Below are 23,640 nucleotides of genomic sequence, written 5' to 3' on the forward strand. Positions count from 1 at the left end.
CTTTAGCGTTAGAAAAGAGACAATATATTAAAAATCACCAATAAAATTTCCAGCAAACAAACACATCTATTGTATAAAATGTCAGACATGAGTGGGATTTAACACAAAGAAAAAGAGAAAATCTATATAAACTACATTGGTGTGTACATCGGCAATACCCATTACCGGCGCCCCCTCGTGGTTCCCCTCCTCCCTGCATGCCACCATACTCACCGCCCTGGCTGAGACAGTATCCTCACGCTCCTCTCCCTCCTTCTAATGTGCATGCTGATCTGACTTCCTGCAGCGCACCTAGTTCGTGTGATTCCGCAGGCCTGGGAGTTGTACCAAGAGTTTACCTATCATCATGATTGGTTGAATACCCTGACCACGGCTGCTTCTTCTGCTCCAGCCCAAGTAGCTGCACCTATGGCTGAGTCTGCTCTGCCTGCAACCTATGCTTCGGGAGTTTATTCTTCATTTATCAGCTCCACCACGATTCAGTGGACAATCTAAGCAGTGCCGTGAATTCTTGAACCAGTGTACATCGCACTATGAACAGTTGGCCCATGAGTTCCTGACTAATTGCGCTAGAGTGGGACTACTGAGGTCCCAACTTGCAGGAGAAGCCCTAAAATGGCTCAACTTCATGTGGGAGAGAGAGGACCCTGTGACCATGGATCTACAAGTCTTCATGGTGATTGGTGACCTCCCAAAAAAGTCTTCAATGTGTCTTGTTTTGCTTCCTCCACTGCATCTTCCCTTCTTATACTGCATCAGGCAGAATTGTCAGTAAGCCAATATGCCACCTGCTTCCTGCTAAACTAGGTTGGATGATAAAGCATTGCTAGCTGCCTTCTGTGAGGAATTATCTGGAAGGATCAAAGACTAATTGGTTGGTTGTGACATTTCTGTCACTCTGGGACAAATTAATCTCCCTGACAATTCGGATCGACCTCAGGTATAAGGATGGACAAAAGAGGAAATTTGTGAAAGGAAGCTGTTGAGTTTGCTCTATCATTCCAGAGACTGCTTGTTCCTCACTTCCCAGAGACTGCTATCCATTTTGAACCCATGCAAGTTGATTGTGTTAGGCTGGCAGAGCAGCAGCCGAAAACGTGGATCTGCCAAGGGAGTAGCTCGGAGCACTTCATTCACTGAATTACAGCACGTACACACTTAAGTTAATATCTGTGATTAAGGGATTAGGGACTTTCTTTTGTATATCTTCACAATCAAATATATACAGCTCTGGCAAAAATAAACAGACCACCACATCAAAACCCTGTCATGGGCAGCCCAATCTCCAGGCCTGAACCCCATCGAAAACCTCTGGAATGTAATCAAGAGGATGATGGATAGTCACAACAAGCCATCAAACAAAGAATTGATTACATTTTTGCTCCAGGAGCAGTGAGAAAGACTTGTGAAAAGCATGCCAAGACGCATGAAAGCTGGGATTAAAAATCATGGTTATTCCACAAAATATTGATTTCTGAACTCTTCCTGACTTAAAACATTAGTATTGTTGTTTCTAAATGATTATGAACTTGTTTTCTTTGCATTATTTGAGGTCTGAAAGCACTGGGTTTTTTTATTTTGACCATTTTTCTTTTTCAGAAAAAAATACAAAATTTATTTGCTTGAAAATTCGGAGACATGTTGTCAGAAGTTTATAGAATAAAAGAATAATTTACATTTTACTTAAAATATACCTATAAAGAGAAAAATCAGGAAAACTGAACAATTTACAGTGGTCTCTTAATTTTTACTAGAGCTGTATATCAAATACATATCCTTAACAATTGAATGTGGAAATTGAGGTTTTTGGTTTTATGAAAGCAAAATAGAGGTGTTTGGAATGAGGCATCTGGCCCAGGACCCGTCACAAGTCAGGCTGTATCCAGCACCCTCTGGTGCACATCACGTCACACCACTTGTGCTCAAAAGGACAGTCGAGAGATAAAAAAAGCAAACAGAAAGTCAGTAACAAAAATGGTAAAGAAAGGATTTAATCCCTTAGTGCAGGGGTCCCGAACTCCAGGCCTCGAGGGCCGCCAACAGTGCAGGTTTTCAGGATTTCTTTAGTATTGCATCGGTGGTAATGTGATCATCTGCAAAGGTGATGATTCCAACCCCTGTGCAATACTAAGGAAATCCTGAAAACCTGCACTGTTGGCGGCCCTCGAGGCCTGGAGTTGGGGACTACTGCCTTAGTGACTGAGCCAAATTTGGCCTTAATAATAGAGCCTCATTTTTTAAAACTGGCATGCTTCAACAAATTCCCATGATATTGAGATTATTTTTCATGGTATATAGTACTTTATGATAGCGGTAAATTGAGATTAATATGTTCTGCATTTTTATTGAAAAATATCGGAAGCTTTATATAAATTTTAGAAATATTTGCAATTTTCAAACTGAGAATGCTGTATTCTTAAACAGATATTCATACCATTCAAAATAGTTAAAATATAAGGGTATGTGCACACGTTCAGGTTTTTTTCGCGTTTTTTTGCGATAAAAATGTGATAAAAACGCATTACAAACTGCATCCTATCATTTAGAATGCATTCTGCAATTTTTGTGCACATGATGCGTTTTTTCCGCAAAAAAAGCATTGCGGTAAAAAAAGCAGCATGTTCATTAATTTTGCGGATTTTTCGCGTTTTTCCCGGTATTCTATGCATTGGGAAAAAAACGCAAAAAAAACGCACAAAAAACGGGCAAAAACACGTCAAAAATGTGAAAAAAACGCAAAAAAAATGCATGCGGATTTCTGGCAGAAATGTCCGTTTTTTGTCAGAAAATTTCTGCTAGAAAATCCTGACGTGTGCACATACCCTTACACTCCCATTAGGTTTATTTTAAGTCAGCATAATTTTTAAAATGTCTCTTTAACTTCTTAGGATGTTAGAAGTGTAGAAATTTAGCATCAATTTTTCATTTTCTTTTCAAGAACATGTACGAATCATATTATTTAAATCCTATTCAGTTTTAAAGTGACTTTGAGGGGCTTATATGTGGAAAACACCAAGAATTGATACAATTTTAAAAAATTGCACCCTCAAATTATTCTTAACTGCTGTCAGGAAATGTGTTAACCTTTTATGTGCTACACATGAGCTCTGCAAAATAGAATAGAAAAATGAAAAATCTCTTTTTTTGCCTAATATATGGCTTTACTGCTAGTTTTATCTTTTCATAAAGGGTAACAGGAGTAACTGAATCCCATATTTTGTGATATATTTTTTCCTAAACATAGTGGTACCTTATATGTGGTCAAAAACAAATGTTTTGTGCGAGGACCGTGCCAGTAAAACACAAAAATTTATTGGATGCCATGCTGCATTTGAGGTGCCAAAAATGCAAAAACATCCTCAAATGACCAAATTTGGGGAACAAAACTGCACAATGAATTTATCTTGAGGTGTGCTGATCATTGTTAACCCACAAACTACATCACAGATTTTTAGAACTTTGGGTGGTGGAAATGAAAAATAAACTTAGGTTTTTCCTCTAAGATCTTACTGTAGGCTCAAAGTTTTAATTTACACAATGAGTCATAACAGAGAATGTAACTCAACTTTTAATGCAATTTCACTGAACTTAGTGTGCAAAGTTTGTGCTTCTGAAGGCATGCACCACATAAGTAATTAAAGGGACTCTGTTACCTGAATTTGGAGGGAAAAATCTTCAGCCATAGGGGCGGGGTTTTCGGGTGTTTGATTCACCCTTTCCTTACCCGCTGGCTGCATGCTGGCTGCAATATTGGATTGAAGTTCATTCTCTGTCCTCCGTAGTTCATGCCTGCACAAGGCAATCTTGCTTTGCGCAGGCGTGTACTATGGAGGACAGAGAATGAACTTCAATCCAATATTGCAGCCAGCATGCAGCCAGCGGGTAAGGAAAGGGTGAATCAAACACCCGAAAACCCCGCCCCTATGGCTGAAGATTGTTCCCTCCAAATTCAGGTAGCAGAGTCCCTTTAATTGAACTCTTCCCACATCAGAATACTAAACATTTGGTCGCGAACTGCAGTTTAAGCACACTTTGGTAGAGGGTCATTTGGATTAGGGAGCATAGATTTCACTGGAAGTGAATGGACACACATTGCTTTTCCAGAACCATTGTGCTACAGGCAATATTGATAAGATGGCAATTTTATAAGTTTTTTTGGTAAATGGCTTATTCGTTGCATGATAGAACATAATTTTAAATTGCGTTTGTGAATTATATTATGAACTGTGTTCACAGGTAATGATTTCTGGAAATATTCCTGAGCCCATACAGTGATTTCCACAAACAAATCATCATGCCTGTGTTTAATGCAGTACTGCCTGAATACCCATAAATCACAAGCATCCAATATTGACTGTTGGCCTTGTATCTTATACACATGGCTTTCAAAAGAATCTTTAACTCTTTTGAGAATTTTATACACTGTATACTGAATACAGTGGGATATTCAAAGTATTTGCAGTTTTACATTGAACATTTTTCTGCAATTGTTCCACAATTTTTACATACAGTACTGTTTTCCACAGAATGGTTAACAGCTGACTATATTGGCTTCTGAGAAATTATGCCTTCCCAACATGCACTTTTTATAGACAGTCAAAAAATGACCCTCCAGCTATTTTAGTAGTACATACTTTTCCAATCTTTTATCAACCATCTCCCAACTTTTTAAAGATGTGTTTCTACAATCAATTTCTAAATTAGATAATGTTTCAATGATATGGAAAAATCTAATTTGTGTTCTATCTTCTGTTGAAAATAAAATATGGCTATAAGAGAAATCCAAACCATTGAATTTTGTTTTCTTTAAATGTTCCAACTCTTTAGGAAATGAGTTTGTGTTTGAATTGAATGAAATGCTAATGTTGGTGGAATATGCAAACAAAAAAGTGGAAATAGAGAAAAGAAACTTGGTTATGTTTATTACACCCAAGAGAACTTAGAGTGAATAGTTGGTCACAAACAGTAATATCAAATGAAAAACCACAATAAAACCAATGGCTGTGCCACGATAACATTAGGAGGCAAAATCTATAGCATTTTGCTTGAATTGGGTGTAATCCAAGAATAAAAAGAACAGTGCATTTAATCAACTAAAAGCAAACTAATATCAAACATTATTAAGCATAAAAGCCGGGACCTAAAAGTGTAGTCAGCCTTGCGAGTGCCCCATAATGAATGAAGAATATTTAACAACTATTCCCCTTGGACTGGCTCTTCATAAATATGTATTTTTCTCATATATATTGTTTTGACCGACATTGTTTGATATACACTTTTCAATGTAAATGTATGTGTATTTTTAGTGTAGACTTATGGTGCTTTTTAGTTATAATTGTCATGAATAATGTTTCGCAATTGTATGCAATGAGTTATTGGAAGATATATATTAGGATGCTGTGATACACACTAACGTAATCCATGTACAGTATATTCTGTTTTTTTTCTGTATGGGCAATGCCACTCATATTTGAATTTGTTTCAATGTATCTGTATTTTATTGTTGATTTTTAATACATTATTTCTTTTATAGTAGTTTGAGAGCTTTCATTTAAATGTTAAAACAACATTTTAACCCCTTCATGACCCAGCCTATTTTGACCTTAAAGACCTTGCCGTTTTTTGCAATTCTGACCAGTGTCCCTTTATGAGGTAATAACTCAGGAACGCTTCAATGGATCCTAGCGGATCTGAGATTGTTTTTTCGTGACATATTGGGCTTCATGTTAGTGGTAAATTTAGGTCAATAAATTCTGCGTTTATTTGTTATTAAAAACGGAAATTTGGCGAAAATTTTGAAAATTTCGCAATTTTCACATTTTAAATTTTTATTCTGTTAAACCAGAGAGATATGTGACAAAAAATAGTTAATAAATAACATTTCCCACATGTTTACTTTACATCAGCACAATTTTGGAAACAAAATTTTTTTTTGTTAGGAAGTTATAAGGGTTAAAATTTGACCAGCGATTTGTCATTTTTACAACGAAATTTACAAAACCATTTTTTTTAGGGACCACCTCACATTTGAAGTCAGTTTGAGGGGTCTATATGGCTGAAAATACCCAAAAGTGACACCATTCTAAAAACTGCACCCCTCAAGGTACTCAAAACCACATTCAAGAAGTTTATTAACCCTTCAGGTGCTTCACAGCAGCAGAAGCAACATGGAAGGAAAAAATGAACATTTAACTTTTTAGTCACAAAAATTATCTTTTAGCAACAATTTTTTTATTTTCCCAATGGTAAAAGGAGAAACTGAACCACGAAAGTTGTTGTCCAATTTGTCCTGAGTACGCCGAAACCTCATATGTGGGGGTAAACCACTGTTTGGGCGCACGGCAGGGCTTGGAAGGGAAGGAGCGCCATTTGACTTTTTGAATCAAAAATTGGCTCCACTCTTTAGCGGACACCATGTCACGTTTGGAGAGCCCCCGTGTGCCTAAAAATTGGAGCTCCCCCACAAGTGACCCCATTTTGGAAACTAGACGCCCCAAGGAACTTATCTAGATGCATAGTGAGCACTTTGAACCCCCAGGTGCTTCACAAATTGATCCGTAAAAATGAAAAAGTACTTTTTTTCACAAAAAAATTCTTTTAGCCTCAATTTTTTCATTTTCACATGGGCAACAGGATAAAATGGATCCTAAAATGTGTTGGGCAATTTCTCCTGAGTACGCCGATACCTCATATGTGGGGGTAAACCACTGTTTGGGCACATGGTAAGGCTCGGAAGGGAAGGAGCGCCATTTGACTTTTTGAATGAAAAATTATTTCCATCGTTAGCGGACACCATGTCGCGTTTGGAGAGCTCCTGTGTGCCTAAACATTGGCGCTCCCCCACAAGTGACCCCATTTTGGAAACTAGACCCCCCAAGGAACTTATTTAGATACCTAGTGAGCACTTTAAACCCTCAGGTGCTTCACAAATTGATCTGTAAAAATGAAAAAGTACTTTTTTTTCACAAAAAAATTATTTTCGCCTAAATTTTTTCATTTTCACATGGGCAGTAGGATAAAATGGATCATAAAATTTGTTGGGCAATTTCTCCCGAGTACGCCGATACCTCATATGTGGGGGTAAACCACTGTTTGGGCACACGGCAGGGCACGGAAGGGAAGGCGCGCCATTTGACTTTTTGAATGGAAAATTAGCTCCAATTGTTAGCGGACACCATGTCGCGTTTGGAGAGCCCCTGTGTGCCTATGCATTGGAGCTCCCCCACAAGTGACCCCATTTTGGAAACTAGACCCCCCAAGGAACTTATATAGATGTATATTGAGCACTTTAAACCCCCAGGTGCTTCACAGAAGTTTATAACGCAGAGCCATGAAAATAAAAAATAATTTTTCTTTCCTCAAAAATGATTTTTAGCCTGGAATTTCCTATTTTGCCAAGGATAATAGGAGAAATTGGACCACAAATATTGTTGTCCAGTTTGTCCTGAGTACGCTGATACCCCATATGTGGGGGTAAACCACTGTTTGGGCACACGGCAGGGCTCGGAAGGGATGGCACGCCATTTGGCTTTTTAAATGGAAAATTAGCTCCAATCATTAGCGGACACCATTTCACGTTTGGAGAGCCCCTGTGTTAGGAGTCGAGTTTCCTCTGCTGCACAGGGGGAATCTCGATCCATGTCTGCTGCGGTCTCCCATTCGGTATCGGCCGCAGTGGGCTCTGCTCAGCGGAGACGTCGCTCCCAGCGTCTCGCTGGGGCTGATTCGGTGCATAGGGTCACTACTGCCTTTTCTGGCTTTCCTATGGTACCCTGCACTGATCTGCGGCGAGCGAGCCTCTCTGGGACTAAGTCCTTGTTTACTCACACTGAGCATGCCCAGGGCAGGGTCTCCCATTGGAGGTCGAGGGCCACATGTTCAGTCACATGCTCAGGTGCTGCAGTACATTCCATTGGTCCTTCTGGAAGGTCCTGAAAGGGCAAAACATGCTCAGGTACTGCAGCACTTTCCATTGGTCCTTCTGGAAGGTCCTGAAAGGGCAAAAACTTCAGTAGCAGCTTCCTGTGCTGCAACTATATAAACTGCGCATGACCGCACGGCCATGCGCTAGTATCGTCTTTTGCTATATGCTTTGCGCCAATATGGTCATGTGTTTGTATGTGTTCAGGGACCCGGCTGAAATAAGCCCCTAGAATGCTGGCACCTCCGGCGAGGAGATTGTGTATAAATGTGTTCAGGGACCCGGCTGAAATAAGCCCCTAGAATGCTGGCTCCTCCGGCGAGGAGATTGAGTATGCATGCACGACCACTCACTGCTCTCATCTGGGTAGTTGGCCTGTGCCTCTGTGAAAGTCTAACAGGGCACAGAGCTCACCTCTCGCGGTTACTCTGTGAAGCTAACAGAGTTAGTATATACCGCCATATAGAGCCGCCATTATTTAGCAGCAGGTACTTTCCTGCACGGTGGATCCCGGGTTGCGAACGCACCATTTCCTTTTAATAAACGATATATTTGGTGCGTTCCGCCAACCCTAACAGTATACTAGCGCCAGGATCTGGCTAAGTAATGGCGGATGAACAGCGATTGCAGGGGTACATCCAGCTGCTGGAGGGCCGGTTGGCGTCTCTTGAGCGTGCAACCTCGGCGGTGGATGTTACCGCAATAGCTGTTCAGGCTGCTAGCGTGGCTGCAGCAGCTTTACCCACTGCCACCTCTGTTCCGACCCTATCTCACCTTCCTTTGCCTGAGAGATACTCTGGGGACAGTAAGTCCTGTAGGGGTTTCGTGAGCCAATGTGGTATACACCTCGAGCTCCTGGCTGCACGTTTCCCTACTGAGCGGGCAAAGGTGGGATTCATAATCTCCCTCTTGTCGGACAGAGCGTTGGAGTTGGCTACGCCGCTGTGGGAGCGCAACGATCATGTGGTGCGGAGTGTTCCTAGGTTTCTGGACACTCTGAAACAGGTCTTTTTAGGGCCTCAAGTCACCCATGATACAGCGCTCCAACTGCTGGCTTTGACTCAGGGTTCAACCATGGTCAGCCATTTTGCTGTTCACTTCCGGACATTAGCGTCTGAGTTGGAATGGCCAGATAAAACCCTCATTCCCGTATTTTGGAGGGGGCTGGCTGACCATGTGAAGGACGCTTTGGCCACTAGGGAGATTCCCGCCACACTGGAGGAGCTCATAGCCATATCTACTCGTATTGACCTCCGTTTTAACGAGCGGAGGTTGGAGCGAGCCCAGTGTAGGCAGAGGTTTCGGCTGGCTCCCACCTTCGCCAAACCTTTGGAATCTCCAGTCCAGGCATCCGAGTCACATGAGGCCTTAGAGGTGACACGAGCGGGATCCAAGTCTCAGTCTGCCCGTGCACATAAGGTCCGTCATGTTTGCCAGCAGTCAGGACACCTTGCCTCCAAGGGTCCTCAGCGGTCGGGGAAACGTCAGCGTCTAGTGGCAGTTGGAGGAGGTACACTAGACATGGCGACGTTTGCCTCAAAGTTGTCCTTCAAGGGGACAATTACCATAGGCCCATCCACTCTTATGGTCGAGCTATGCGTGGATTCTGGGGCAGAGGGTAACTTTATGTCTTCCGCTTTTGCCCAGCGTCACGCAATACCCTTGGTGATGCTCGCCAAGCCGGTAACCGTTCGAGTGGTAAATGGGTCAACACTACCTTCACAGATTACCCACCAAACCATTCCTTTCATGCTATCTGTGTCTCCATCACATCAGGAGATAATCTCCCTATTAGTCATTCCTGAGGGAATTGATGAGGTCCTGTTGGGGATACCATGGCTTCGCTACCATTCTCCTCATATTGAGTGGTCCTCTGGGAGAATTTTGGGTTGGAGTAAATCTTGCGAGGGTAGATGTCTGAGGGAGTGCGTTCAGGTTGCTACTACACAGGTACCCACAGATCTTTCCTCTCTCCCCAAGCACTATTGGCCCTATGCAGACGTGTTCTCCAAAAGAGCTGCGGAGACCCTTCCGCCTCACCGCCCCTATGACTGTCCTATTGACCTCTTGCCTGGTGCTGAGCCTCCCCGGGGTCGAGTCTATCCGTTATCTCTCCCGGAGACGGAGGCAATGCCCCAGTACATCCAGGAGAATCTGGCAAGAGGATTCATTAGGAAGTCAGTGTCACTGGCAGGGGCAGGGTTCTTCGTCGTACAGAAGAAGACTGGAGACTTACGTCCATGCATAGACTACAGGGGTCTTAACGCCATCACCGTTAAGAACAAGTACCCACTACCCCTGATATCTGAGCTGTTTGATAGGCTACGGGGAGCGAGGGTATTTACAAAGTTAGATCTGCGGGGTGCTTACAACCTGATTCGCATCCGTGAGGGGGATGAATGGAAGACGGCTTTTAACACCAGGGATGGGCACTATGAATATCTGGTGATGCCCTTCGGGCTCTGTAATGCCCCAGCCGTTTTCCAAGACTTTGTGAACGACATCTTCCGGGATATGCTCACCACCTCGGTCGTAGTCTATCTGGATGATATTCTCATCTTCTCTCCAGATATTGACTCCCATCGGAGAGATGTTCGCAAAGTCTTCGACCTCTTACGGGCAAACTCCCTCTACGCCAAGTTGGAGAAGTGTGTGTTTGAGCAGGAGTCCTTGCCTTTCCTTGGTTATATCATCTCTGCCCAGGGTTTGGCTATGGATCCTGCCAAGCTACAGGCTGTAATGGACTGGCAAGAACCCCATTCTCTTAAAGCGGTGCAGCGCTTTATGGGGTTCATTAATTACTATCGCCAGGTCATTCCACACTTCTCAACTTTGGTAGCTCCCTTGGTTGCCCTCACCAAGAAGGGAGCAAATCCCAAGTTGTGGTCAGAGGAGGTCTCCAAAGCCTTTCTCTCGATCAAGTCACACTTCGCTAGCGCTCCCATCCTACATCGCCCCGATGTTGATAAGCCATTTATCTTGGAGGTGGATGCCTCATCCGTTGGTGCTGGAGCAGTCCTTTTCCAAAAGGATGCTCAAGGTCGGAAGCATCCTTGCTTCTTCTTCTCCAAGACCTTCACACCAGCGGAGAGGAATTATTCCATCGGGGACAGGGAGTTGCTGGCCATGAAGTTGGCTTTTTAGGAGTGGAGACATCTCTTGGAGGGAGCTCGCTTTCCCTTCCAAGTCTTCACTGACCACAAGAACTTGGTGTATCTGCAAACGGCCCAGCGGCTGAATTCTCGCCAGGCTAGATGGTCCCTGTTCTTCTCCCGGTTCCATTTTACTCTCCATTTCCTCTCCGGGGAGAAGAACGTTCGTGCTGACGCTCTCTCCCGCTCCGTGGTGTCATCGGAGGAGGAGGAGGAGGAGCCTCGGCTTATTGTCCCTTCTGAGAGCCTGAGAACTGTAGCTCCGGTTTCGCTAGAGTCTGTGCCCCCGGGCAAGACTTTCGTACCAGCTAACTTGCGACGGGAGGTTCTCTCTTGGGCTCACTCCTCCAGAGTGGATGGGCATTTTGGGACCAAGAGGACATCTGAGCTTCTGGCGAGAACATACTGGTGGCCGCATATGGCCCGAGATGTCAAGGACTATATTCAGGCGTGCGTTTCTTGCGCCCAGAATCGGTCTCCTCGGCAACGGCCTGCTGGGTTGCTTTACCCTCTACCGGTGGCAGACATGCCCTGGGAGATGGTCGGGATGGACTTTGTGGTGGGTCAACCCAAGTCACGTGGCTGCTCCATTATTTGGGTTGTCACCGACCACTTCTCCAAGATGGTGCATTTGGTGCCGCTTCCTCGGTTACCCTCAGCACGGGCCTTGGCGGTGTTGTTCATTAAACACGTTTTCCGTTTGCATGGTATGCCTGATAAGATTGTCAGCGATCGGGGTCCCCAGTTCGCATCTCGGTTTTGGAGAGAGCTCTGCCGTTTACTCAGCATAGAGTTAAACCTCTCCTCTGCATACCATCCCGAGACGAATGGGTTGCTGGAGAGAACCAACCAGACTCTGGTGACATATTTGCGACATTTCGTCTCTGCTAGGCAGGATGACTGGGCATCTTTGCTAGCTTGGGCGGAATTTGCCCTGAACAACGCCGTAGCCGATTCCACTGGTCAAACTCCTTTTCTCCTTAATTACGGCCAGCATCCGCGTGTCCCTGTGCCCATGCCCGTGTCATCCACCGATTCTAGGGTGGCAGACTGGGCGGTGGAGGCACGTGACATCTGGGACCGCACACAGGATGCCATCCGGGACTCCAAGGAGAGAATGAGGGTTTCGGCTGATACACACCGGCGCCCCGCTCCGGTCTTTGCTCCTGGCGACTTAGTGTGGCTCTCCGCCCGTAACATCAGGCTGCGAGTTGAGTCCACTAAGTTTGCTCCTCGCTACATTGGCCCGTTTAAGGTTCTGGAACAGGTCAACCCTGTGGTCTACCGTTTGGCTATTCCTCCACGCCTTGGTATCACCGATACTTTCCACGTTTCCCTCTTAAAGCCCGTTCATTTGTCCCGGTTTTCCGAGTCATCTGCTGGGACATCGGGTTCATCCACGGATGAGTTTGAGGTGAATGCTATTGTGGGGTGCAAGGTGGTACGTGGCAAGAAATTTTATCTGGTGGACTGGAAGGGTCACGGCCCAGAGGATAGAACCTGGGAGCCTGTGGAGCACATTCGGGCTCCGCTGCTTATCGCAGCTTTTGAGCGTAGTGAGGCTCAAGGAGGGGGGGCCCTAGGAGGGGGGGTAATGTTAGGAGTCGAGTTTCCTCTGCTGCACAGGGGGAATCTCGATCCGTGTCTGCTGCGGTCTCCCATTCGGTATCGGCCGCAGTGGGCTCTGCTCAGCGGAGACGTCGCTCCCAGCGTCTCGCTGGGGCTGATTCGGTGCATAGGGTCACTACTGCCTTTTCTGGCTTTCCTATGGTACCCTGCACTGATCTGCGGTGAGCGAGTCTCTCTGGGACTAAGTCCTTGTTTACTCACACTGAGCATGCCCAGGGCAGGGTCTCCCATTGGAGGTCGAGGGCCACATGTTCAGTCACATGCTCAGGTGCTGCAGTACATTCCATTGGTCCTTCTGGAAGGTCCTGAAAGGGCAAAACATGCTCAGGTACTGCAGCACTTTCCATTGGTCCTTCTGGAAGGTCCTGAAAGGGCAAAAACTTCAGTAGCAGCTTCCTGTGCTGCAACTATATAAACTGCGCATGACCGCACGGCCATGCGCTAGTATCGTCTTTTGCTATATGCTTTGCGCCAATATGGTCATGTGTTTGTATGTGTTCCGGGACCCGGCTGAAATAAGCCTCTAGAATGCTGGCACCTCCGGCGAGGAGATTGTGTATAAATGTGTTCAGGGACCCGGCTGAAATAAGCCCCTAGAATGCTGGCTCCTCCGGCGAGGAGATTGAGTATGCATGCATGACCACTCATTGCTCTCATCTGGGTAGTTGGCCTGTGCCTCTGTGAAAGTCTAACAGGGCACAGAGCACACCTCTCGCGGTTACTCTGTGAAGCTAACAGAGTTAGTATATGCCGCCATATAGAGCCGCCATTATTTAGCAGCAGGTACTTTCCTGCACGGTGGATCCCGGGTTGCGAACGCACCAATTCCTTTTAATAAACAATATATTTGGTGCGTTCCGCCAACCCTAACAGTATACTAGCGCCAGGATCTGGCTAAGTAATGGCGGATGAACAGCGATTGCAGGGGTACATCCAGCTGCTGGAGGGCCGGTTGGCGTCTCTTGAGCGTGCAACCTCGGCGGTGGATGTTACCGCAATAGCTGTTCAGGCTGCTAGCGTGGCTGCAGCAGCTTTACCCACTGCCACCTCTGTTCCGACCCTATCTCACCTTCCTTTGCCTGAGAGATACTCTGGGGACAGTAAGTCCTGTAGGGGTTTCGTGAGCCAATGTGGTATACACCTCGAGCTCCTGGCTGCACGTTTCCCTACTGAGCGGGCAAAGGTGGGATTCATAATCTCCCTCTTGTCGGACAGAGCGTTGGAGTGGGCTACGCCGCTGTGGGAGCGCAACGATCATGTGGTGCGGAGTGTTCCTAGGTTTCTGGACACTCTGAAACAGGTCTTTTTAGGACCTCAAGTCACCCATGATACAGCGCTCCAACTGCTGGCTTTGACTCAGGGTTCAACCATGGTCAGCCATTTTGCTGTTCACTTCCGGACATTAGCGTCTGAGTTGGAATGGCCAGATAAAACCCTCATTCCCGTATTTTGGAGTGGGCTGGCTGACCATGTGAAGGACGCTTTGGCCACTAGGGAGATTCCCGCCACACTAGAGGAGCTCATAGCCATATCTACTCGTATTGACCTCCGTTTTAACGAGCGGAGGTTGGAGCGAGCCCAGTGTAGGCAGAGGTTTCGGCTGGCTCCCACCTTCGCCAAACCTTTGGAATCTCCAGTCCAGGCATCCGAGTCACATGAGGCCTTAGAGGTGACACGAGCGGGATCCAAGTCTCAGTCTGCCCATGCACATAAGGTCCGTCATGTTTGCCAGCAGTCAGGACACCTTGCCTCCAAGGGTCCTCAGCGGTCGGGGAAACGTCAGCGTCTAGTGGCAGTTGGAGGAGGTACACTAGACACGGCGACGTTTGCCTCAAAGTTGTCCTTCAAGGGGACAATTACCATAGGCCCATCCACTCTTATGGTCGAGCTATGCGTGGATTCTGGGGCAGAGGGTAACTTTATGTCTTCCGCTTTTGCCCAGCGTCACGCAATACCCTTGGTGATGCTCGCCAAGCCGGTAACCGTTCGAGTGGTAAATGGGTCAACACTACCTTCACAGATTACCCACCAAACCATTCCTTTCACGCTATCTGTGTCTCCATCACATCAGGAGATAATCTCCCTATTAGTCATTCCTGAGGGAATTGATGAGGTCCTGTTGGGGATACCATGGCTTCGCTACCATTCTCCTCATATTGAGTGGTCCTCTGGGAGAATTTTGGGTTGGAGTAAATCTTGCGAGGGTAGATGTCTGAGGGAGTGCGTTCAGGTTGCTACTACACAGGTACCCACAGATCTTTCCTCTCTCCCCAAGCACTATTGGCCCTATGCAGACGTGTTCTCCAAAAGAGCTGCGGAGACCCTTCCGCCTCACCGCCCCTATGACTGTCCTATTGACCTCTTGCCTGATGCTGAGCCTCCCCGGGGTCGAGTCTATCCGTTATCTCTCCCGGAGACGGAGGCAATGTCCCAGTACATCCAGGAGAATCTGGCAAGAGGATTCATTAGGAAGTCAGTGTCACCGGCAGGGGCAGGGTTCTTCTTCGTACAGAAGAAGACTGGAGACTTACGTCCATGCATAGACTACAGGGGTCTTAACGCCATCACCGTTAAGAACAAGTACCCACTACCCCTGATATCTGAGCTGTTTGATAGGTTACAGGGAGCGAGGGTATTTACAAAGTTAGATCTGCGGGGTGCTTACAACCTGATTCGCATCCGTGAGGGGGATGAATGGAAGACGGCTTTTAACACCAGGGATGGGCACTATGAATATCTGGTGATGCCCTTCGGGCTCTGTAATGCCCCAGCTGTTTTCCAAGACTTTGTGAACGACATCTTCCGGGATATGCTCACCACCTCGGTCGTAGTCTATCTGGATGATATTCTCATCTTCTCTCCAGATATTGACTCCCATCGGAGAGATGTTCGCAAAGTCTTCGACCTCTTACGGGCAAACTCCCTCTACGCCAAGTTGGAGAAGTGTGTGTTTGAGCAGGAGTCCTTGCCTTTCCTTGGTTATATCATCTCTGCCCAGTGTTTGGCTATGGATCCTGCCAAGCTACAGGCTGTAATGGACTGGCAAGAACCCCATTCTCTTAAAGCGGTGCAGCGCTTTATGGGGTTCATTAATTACTATCGCCAGTTCATTCCACACTTCTCAACTTTGGTAGCTCCCTTGGTTGCCCTCACCAAGAAGGGAGCAAATCCCAAGTTGTGGTCAGAGGAGGTCTCCAAAGCCTTTCTCTCGATCAAGTCACACTTCGCTAGCGCTCCCATCCTACATCGCCCCGATGTTGATAAGCCATTTATCTTGGAGGTGGATGCCTCATCCGTTGGTGCTGGAGCAGTCCTTTTCCAAAAGGATGCTCAAGGTCGGAAGCATCCTTGCTTCTTCTTCTCCAAGACCTTCACACCAGCGGAGAGGAATTATTCCATCGGGGACAGGGAGTTGCTGGCCATGAAGTTGGCTTTTTCGGAGTGGAGACATCTCTTGGAGGGAGCTCGCTTTCCCTTCCAAGTCTTCACTGACCACAAGAACTTGGTGTATCTGCAAACGGCCCAGCGGCTGAATTCTCGCCAGGCTAGATGGTCCCTGTTCTTCTCCCGGTTCCATTTTACTCTCCATTTCCTCTCCGGGGAGAAGAACGTTCGTGCTGACGCTCTCTCCCGCTCCGTGGTGTCATCGGAGAAGGAGGAGGAGGAGCCTCGGCTTATTGTCCCTTCTGAGAGCCTGAGAACTGTAGCTCCGGTTTCGCTAGAGTCTGTGCCCCCGGGCAAGACTTTCGTACCAGCTAACTTGCGACCGGAGGTTCTCTCTTGGGCTCACTCCTCCAGAGTGGGTGGGCATTTTGGGACCAAGAGGACATCTGAGCTTCTGGCGAGAACATACTGGTGGCCGCATATGGCCCGAGATGTCAAGGACTATATTCAGGCGTGCGTTTCTTGCGCCCAGAATCGGTCTCCTCGGCAACGGCCTGCTGGGTTGCTTTACCCTCTACCGGTGGCAGACAGGCCCTGGGAGATGGTCGGGATGGACTTTGTGGTGGGTCTACCCAAGTCGCGTGGCTGCTCCATTATTTGGGTTGTCACCGACCACTTCTCCAAGATGGTGCATTTGGTGCCGCTTCCTCGGTTACCCTCAGCACGGGCCTTGGCGGTGTTGTTCATTAAACACGTTTTCCGTTTGCATGGTATGCCTGATAAGATTGTCAGCGATCGGGGTCCCCAGTTCGCATCTCGGTTTTGGAGAGAGCTCTGCCGTTTACTCAGCATAGAGTTAAACCTCTCCTCTGCATACCATCCCGAGACGAATGGGTTGCTGGAGAGAACCAACCAGACTCTGGTGACATATTTGCGACATTTCGTCTCTGCTAGGCAGGATGACTGGGCATCTTTGCTAGCTTGGGCGGAATTTGCCCTGAACAACGCCGTAGCCGATTCCACTGGTCAAACTCCTTTTCTCCTTAATTACGGCCAGCATCCGCGTGTCCCTGTGCCCATGCCCGTGTCATCCACCGATTCTAGGGTGGCAGACTGGGCGGTGGAGGCACGTGACATCTGGGACCGCACACAGGATGCCATCCGGGACTCCAAGGAGAGAATGAGGGTTTCGGCTGATACACACCGGCGCCCCGCTCCGGTCTTTGCTCCTGGCGACTTAGTGTGGCTCTCCGGCCGTAACATCAGGCTGCGAGTTGAGTCCACTAAGTTTGCTCCTCGCTACATTGGCCCGTTTAAGGTTCTGGAACAGGTCAACCCTGTGGTCTACCGTTTGGCTATTCCTCCACGCCTTGGTATCACCGATACTTTCCACGTTTCCCTCTTAAAGCCCGTTCATTTGTCCCGGTTTTCCGAGTCATCTGCTGGGACATCGGGTTCATCCATGGATGAGTTTGAGGTGAATGCTATTGTGGGGTGCAAGGTGGTACGTGGCAAGAAATTTTATCTGGTGGACTGGAAGGGTCACGGCCCAGAGGATAGAACCTGGGAGCCTGTGGAGCACATTCGGGCTCCGCTGCTTATCGCAGCTTTTGAGCGTAGTGAGGCTCAAGGACGGGGGGCCCTAGGAGGGGGGGGTAATGTTAGGAGTCGAGTTTCCTCTGCTGCACAGGGGGAATCTCGATCCGTGTCTGCTGCGGTCTCCCATTCGGTATCGGCCACAGTGGGCTCTGCTCAGCGGAGACGTCGCTCCCAGCGTCTCGCTGGGGCTGATTCGGTGCATAGGGTCACTACTGCCTTTTCTGGCTTTCCTATGGTACCCTGCACTGATATGCGGCGAGCGAGCCTCTCTGGGACTAAGTCCTTGTTTACTCACACTGAGCATGCCCAGGGCAGGGTCTCCCATTGGAGGTCGAGGGCCACATGTTCAGTCACATGCTCAGGTGCTGCAGTACATTCCATTGGTCCTTCTGGAAGGTCCTGAAAGGGCAAAACATGCTCAGGTACTGCAGCACTTTCCATTGGTCCTTCTGGAAGGTCCTGAAAGGGCAAAAACTTCAGTAGCAGCTTCCTGTGCTGCAACTATATAAACTGCGCATGACCGCACGGCCATGCGCTAGTATCGTCTTTTACTATATGCTTTGCGCCAATATGGTCATGTGTTTGTATGTGTTTAGGGACCCGGCTGAAATAAGCCCCTAGAATGCTGGCACCTCCGGCAAGGAGATTGTGTATAAATGTGTTCAGGGACCCGGCTGAAATAAGCCCCTAGAATGCTGGCTCCTCCGGCGAGGAGATTGAGTATGCATGCATGACCACTCACTGCTCTCATCTGGGTAGTTGGCCTGTGCCTCTGTGAAAGTCTAACAGGGCACAGAGCTCACCTCTCGCGGTTACTCTGTGAAGCTAACAGAGTTAGTATATACCGCCATATAGAGCCGCCATTATTTAGCAGCAGGTACTTTCCTGCACGGTGGATCCCGGGTTGCGAACGCACCAATTCCTTTTAATAAACAATATATTTGGTGCGTTCCGCCAACCCTAACACCCTGTGTGCCTGAACAATGGAGATCCCCCAGAAATGACCCCATTTTGGAAACTAGACCCCCAAAGGAACTAATCTAGATGTGTGGTGAGGACTTTGAACCCCCAAGTGCTTCACAGAAGTTTATAACGCAGAGCCATGAAAATAAAATAAAAAAATTATTTCCTCAAAAATGATCTTTTAGCCTGCAATTTTTTATTTTCCAAAGGGTAACAGGAGAAATTTGACCCCAAAAGTTGTTGTCCAGTTTCTCCTGAATATGCTGATACCCCATATGTGGGGGTAAACCACTGTTTGGGCACATGCCGGGGCTCGGAAGTGAAGTACTGACGTTTTGAAATGCAGACTTTGATGGAATGCTCTGTGGGCGTCACGTTGCGTTTGCAGAGCCCCTGATGTGGTTAACAGTAGAAACCCCCCACAAGTGACCCCATTTTGGAAACTAGACCCCGAAAGGAACTTATCTAGATGTGTGGTGAGCACTTTGAACCCCCAAGTGCTTCATAGAAGTTTATAATGCAGAGCCGTGAAAATAATAAATACGTTTTCTTTCCTCAAAAATAATTATTTAGCCGAGAATTTTTTATTTTCCCAAGGGTTACAGGAGAACTTGGATCCCAAAAGTTGTTGTCCAGTTTCTCCTGAGTGCGCTGATACCTGATACGTGGGGGTAAACCACTGGTTGGGCACATGCCGAGGCTCGGAAGTGAAGTAGTGACGTTTTGAAATGCAGACTTTGATGGAATGCTCTGTGGGCGTCACGTTGCGTTTGCAGAGCCCCTGATGTGGCTTAACAGTAGAAACCCCCCACAAGTGACCCCATTTTGGAAACTAGACCCCGAAAGGAACTTATCTAGATGTGTGGTGAGCACTTTGAACCCCCAAGTGCTTCACAGAAGTTTATAATGCAGAGCCGTGAAAATAATAAATACGTTTTCTTTCCTCAAAAATAATTATTTAGCCCAGAATTTTTTAATTTTCCCAAGGGTAACAGGAGAAATTTGACCCCAATGTTTGTTGTCCAGTTTCTCCTGAGTACGGTGATACCCCATATGTGGGGGTAAACTACTGTTTGGGCACATGCCGGGGCTCGGAATTGAAGTAGTGACGTTTTGAAATGCAGACTTTGATGGAATGCTCTGCGGGCGTCACGTTGCGCTTGCAGAGCCCTTGATGTGCCTAAACAGTAGAAACCCCCCACAAGTGACCCCATTTTGGAAACTAGACCCCGAAAGGAACTTATCTAGATGTGTGGTGAGCACTTTGAACCCCCAAGTGCTTCACAGACGTTTACAACGCAGAGCCGTGAAAATAAAAAATCATTTTTCTTTCCTCAAAAATGATGTTTTAGCAAGCATTTTTTTATTTTCACAAGGGTAACAGGAGAAACTGGACCCCAGTAATTGTTGCGCAGTTTATCCTGAATATGCTGGTACCCCATATGTGGGGGTAAACCACTGTTTGGGCACACGTCGGGGCTCGGAAGTGAGGGAGCACCATTTGACTTTTTGAATACGAGATTGGCTGGAATCAATGGTGGCGCCATGTTGCGTTTGGAGACCCCCTGATGTGCCTAAACAGTGGAAACCCCTCAATTCTACCTCCAACACTAACCCCCCCACACCCCTAACCCTAATCCCAACTGTAGCCATAACCCTAATCACAACCCTAACCCCAACACACCCCTAACCCTAATCCCAACTGTAGCCATAACCCTAATCACAACACTAACCACAACCCTAATTCCAACCCTAACCCTAAGGCTATGTGCCCACGTTGCGGATTCGTGTGAGATTTTTCAGCATCATTTTTGAAAAATCCGCGGGTAAAAGGCACTGCGTTTTACCTGCGGATTTTCCGCGGATTTCCAGTGTTTTTTGTGCGGATTTCACCTGCGGATTCCTATTGAGGAACAGGTGTAAAACGCTGCGGAATCCGTACAAAGAATTGACATGCTGCGGAAAATACAACGCAGCGTTTCCGCGCGGTATTTTCCGCACCATGGGCACAGCGGATTTGGTTTTTCATATGTTTACATGGTACTGTAAACCTGATAGAACACTGCTGCGAATCCGCAGCCAAATCCGCACCGTGTGCACATAGCCTAATTCTAAAGGTATGTGCACATGCTGCGGAAAACGCTGCGGATCCGCAGCAGTTTCCCATGAGTTTACAGTTCAATGTAAACCTACGGGAAACAAAAATCGCTGTACACATGCTGTCAGAAAAACTGCACTGAAACGCAGCGGTTTACATTCCGCAGCATGTCACTTCTTTGTGCGGATTCCGCAGCGGTTTTACAACTGCTCCAATAGAAAATCGCAATTGTAAAACCGCAGTGAAATGCGCAGAAAAAAACGCGGTAAATCCGCCATAAATCCGCAGCGGTTTAGCACTGCGGATTTATCAAATCCGCAGCGGAAAAATCTGCAGAGGACCAGAATACGTGTGCACATACCGAAACCCTAACCCTAACCCTAACCCTACCCCTAACCCTAACCCTACCCCTACCCCTAACCCTACCCCTAACCCTATCCCTAACCCTACCCCTAACCCTAACCCTACCCCTACCCCTAACCCTAACCGTATTCTAACATTAGTGGAAAAAAAAAATTTCTTTATTTTTTTATTGTCCCTACCTATGGGGGTGACAAAGGGGGGGGGGTCATTTATTATTTTTTTTATTTTGATCACTGAGATATAATCTATCTCAGTGATCAAAATGCACTTTGGAACGAATCTGCCAGCCGGCAGATTCGGCGGGCGCACTGAGCATGCGCCCGCCATTTTGGAAGATGGCGGCGCCCAGGGAGAAGACGGACGGAGCTCGGCAGGATCGGTAAGTATGATGGGGTGGGGGGGGAGCACGGGGGGGGGGATCGGAGCATGGGGGGGAATCGGAGCGCGGCAGGCGTGGAACGGAGCACGGGGGGCGTGGAACGGAGCACGGGGGGCTGAAACGGAGCACGGGGGGGTGGAACGGAGCACGGGGGGTGGATCGGAGTGCAGGGGGGGTGATTGGAGCACGGGGGGGTGATTGGAGCACGGGGGAGCGGACAAGAGCACGGGGGTGGAGCGAAGCACTGGACGGAGGGGAGCCGGAGCAGTGTACTGGCCAGATCGGGGGGTTGGGGGGGCGATCGGTGGGGTGGGGTGGGGGCACATTAGTATTTCCAGCCATGGCCGATGATATTTCAGCATCGGCCATGGCTGGATTGTAATATTTCACCCGTTATAATAGGTGAAATATTACAAATCGCTCTGATTGGCAGTTTCACTTTCAACAGCCAATCAGAGCGATCGTAGCCACGAGGGGGTGAAGCCACCCCCCCTGGGCTAAACTACCACTCCCCCTGTCCCTGCAGATCGGATGAAATGGGAGTTAACCCTTTCACCTGATCTGCAGGGACGCGATCTTTCCATGACGCCACATAGGCGTCATGGGTCGGATTGGCACCGACTTTCATGACGCCTAAGTGGCGTCATGGGTCGGGAAGGGGTTAAGATAATGCCCTTTTATGTAAAAAGAAAATAATTGCAAATAAATGTGCACATGCTGGTTGTTTTACTTTCTGGAGTAATATATCTCTATTTAGCTTATATAATGATTTTTTTTTATTGAAAAGTTCTGTTTGTCCATTTATTCTGTACAAATTATACAAGTGTCACATTTTTGTCTTTTAAAATACACCGGGGTATTTTATAATTATATTGCTTGAGATTCTTCCTTTTACATGAGTAGAAAAATAAGATAAGAACATACTGTTAATATGTTATATAATATTCTACTAATTTACTCACATTAGCCTTTGGATCCCACGGACAAGCCCTTGCATGACCATAGCAGATGCACATGCCGCCTACAGAAATATCTTTTATGGAGTAGAAATACTGAAAAAAAGAAAATTGACATGAATGCTTAGCAAGTAACATATGCTGCAATGTGATTTCATTTACTTTAATTTTACAGTTTTAATATGCATCCCTGCTAATGTACATGAGTAAAAATTGGGTTGTAACCTATGGACTTTCTACAGTCAGACAACATAGAGGCTGGCAATTCCCTAACATAAAGGACTTCAGTTAAAGCACCACTGCAGGGGGTTTTTATTACACCACTGGAATGTCACATTAAATGTAAGCCCCCTGCCCTGGTCATATACTCAACCTCCGGCGTCTTTACCATTTTTGGTGCCGCTTCAGTCCCACGACACCATCTTGTGAGTGCAGCGTCTGACTGGCTAGATGTCAGAAGTTTCATGACAAGGTCTCAATGTAAGTCTATGAGATCCAGAACTAAGGTCTCATAGACTTTTATTGAAAAGTGACAGGAGCTGTCGACAGGTCACTTTTTGTTGGAGAATGTTGGGAGCAACGCTGGAAAATGATTAAAGTGGCAGCAGGTGAGTGTGAGATAGGGCAGGGGAATTACATTTAAAGCACCACTCCAGCAGTGCAATACAAAAAGCTGGAGTGGTGCTTTAAGGTTAATAATAATGCAAAAGTGAATATTTTATTTTATCAGAATGACAATGGTAACCATGAACAAAAATGAAAAGGGAGTCCTAGCCAGAATTTAAAAAATGATAATATATTGTGGCTGTAGCCAGTCTTTGGTGTTTATATTGTTATTACTTATGGACACACTGGCATGTGGCAGCTATTTTGACAAAAGTGAGCAGCCTTATTAGTTGTCATTTTTGAATCAGTGTTTAAAGAATAGTAATTAAGAATTGCTCATCCATTTTTAAAATGCTACAAAGGTGAAAATCAATGTAGTTGCATACCTTTCCTCTCTTCATGTTTGTTAAAATAACTGCCATAACATAACAAAAAAACTGGAAGCCTCTCTGTATGTTAAAAAAAAGTATTTGACTAAAAAGTTTAACTTGTGATTTTGCAATATAATATTTCCCAAGCTTCATATTTTCAAAAATAAAATCTATTTAAGGGTATGTGCCCATGATGAGGAATAGTAGTGTTTTGGAGAC

At 46.6% G+C, this 23,640-nt stretch overlaps 1 protein-coding gene across 2 annotated transcripts in view; it reads right to left on the reverse strand.

The window, feature by feature from the left end:
• LAMA2 (laminin subunit alpha 2) overlaps positions 1–23,640 on the reverse strand; it is a 1,496,617-nt gene that overhangs the window by 1,078,639 nt on the left and 394,338 nt on the right. For both annotated transcript variants that reach the window (XM_069726054.1, XM_069726053.1), the window contains exon 6: positions 22,451–22,540. In XM_069726054.1, coding sequence (XP_069582155.1) covers positions 22,451–22,540 — 90 coding nt within the window. The remainder of the gene's footprint in view (positions 1–22,450; positions 22,541–23,640) is intronic.

This window comes from Ranitomeya imitator, chromosome 5 (genome assembly GCF_032444005.1).
Source record: "Ranitomeya imitator isolate aRanImi1 chromosome 5, aRanImi1.pri, whole genome shotgun sequence".
In the NCBI taxonomy this organism is placed as follows: Eukaryota; Metazoa; Chordata; class Amphibia; order Anura; family Dendrobatidae; genus Ranitomeya; species Ranitomeya imitator.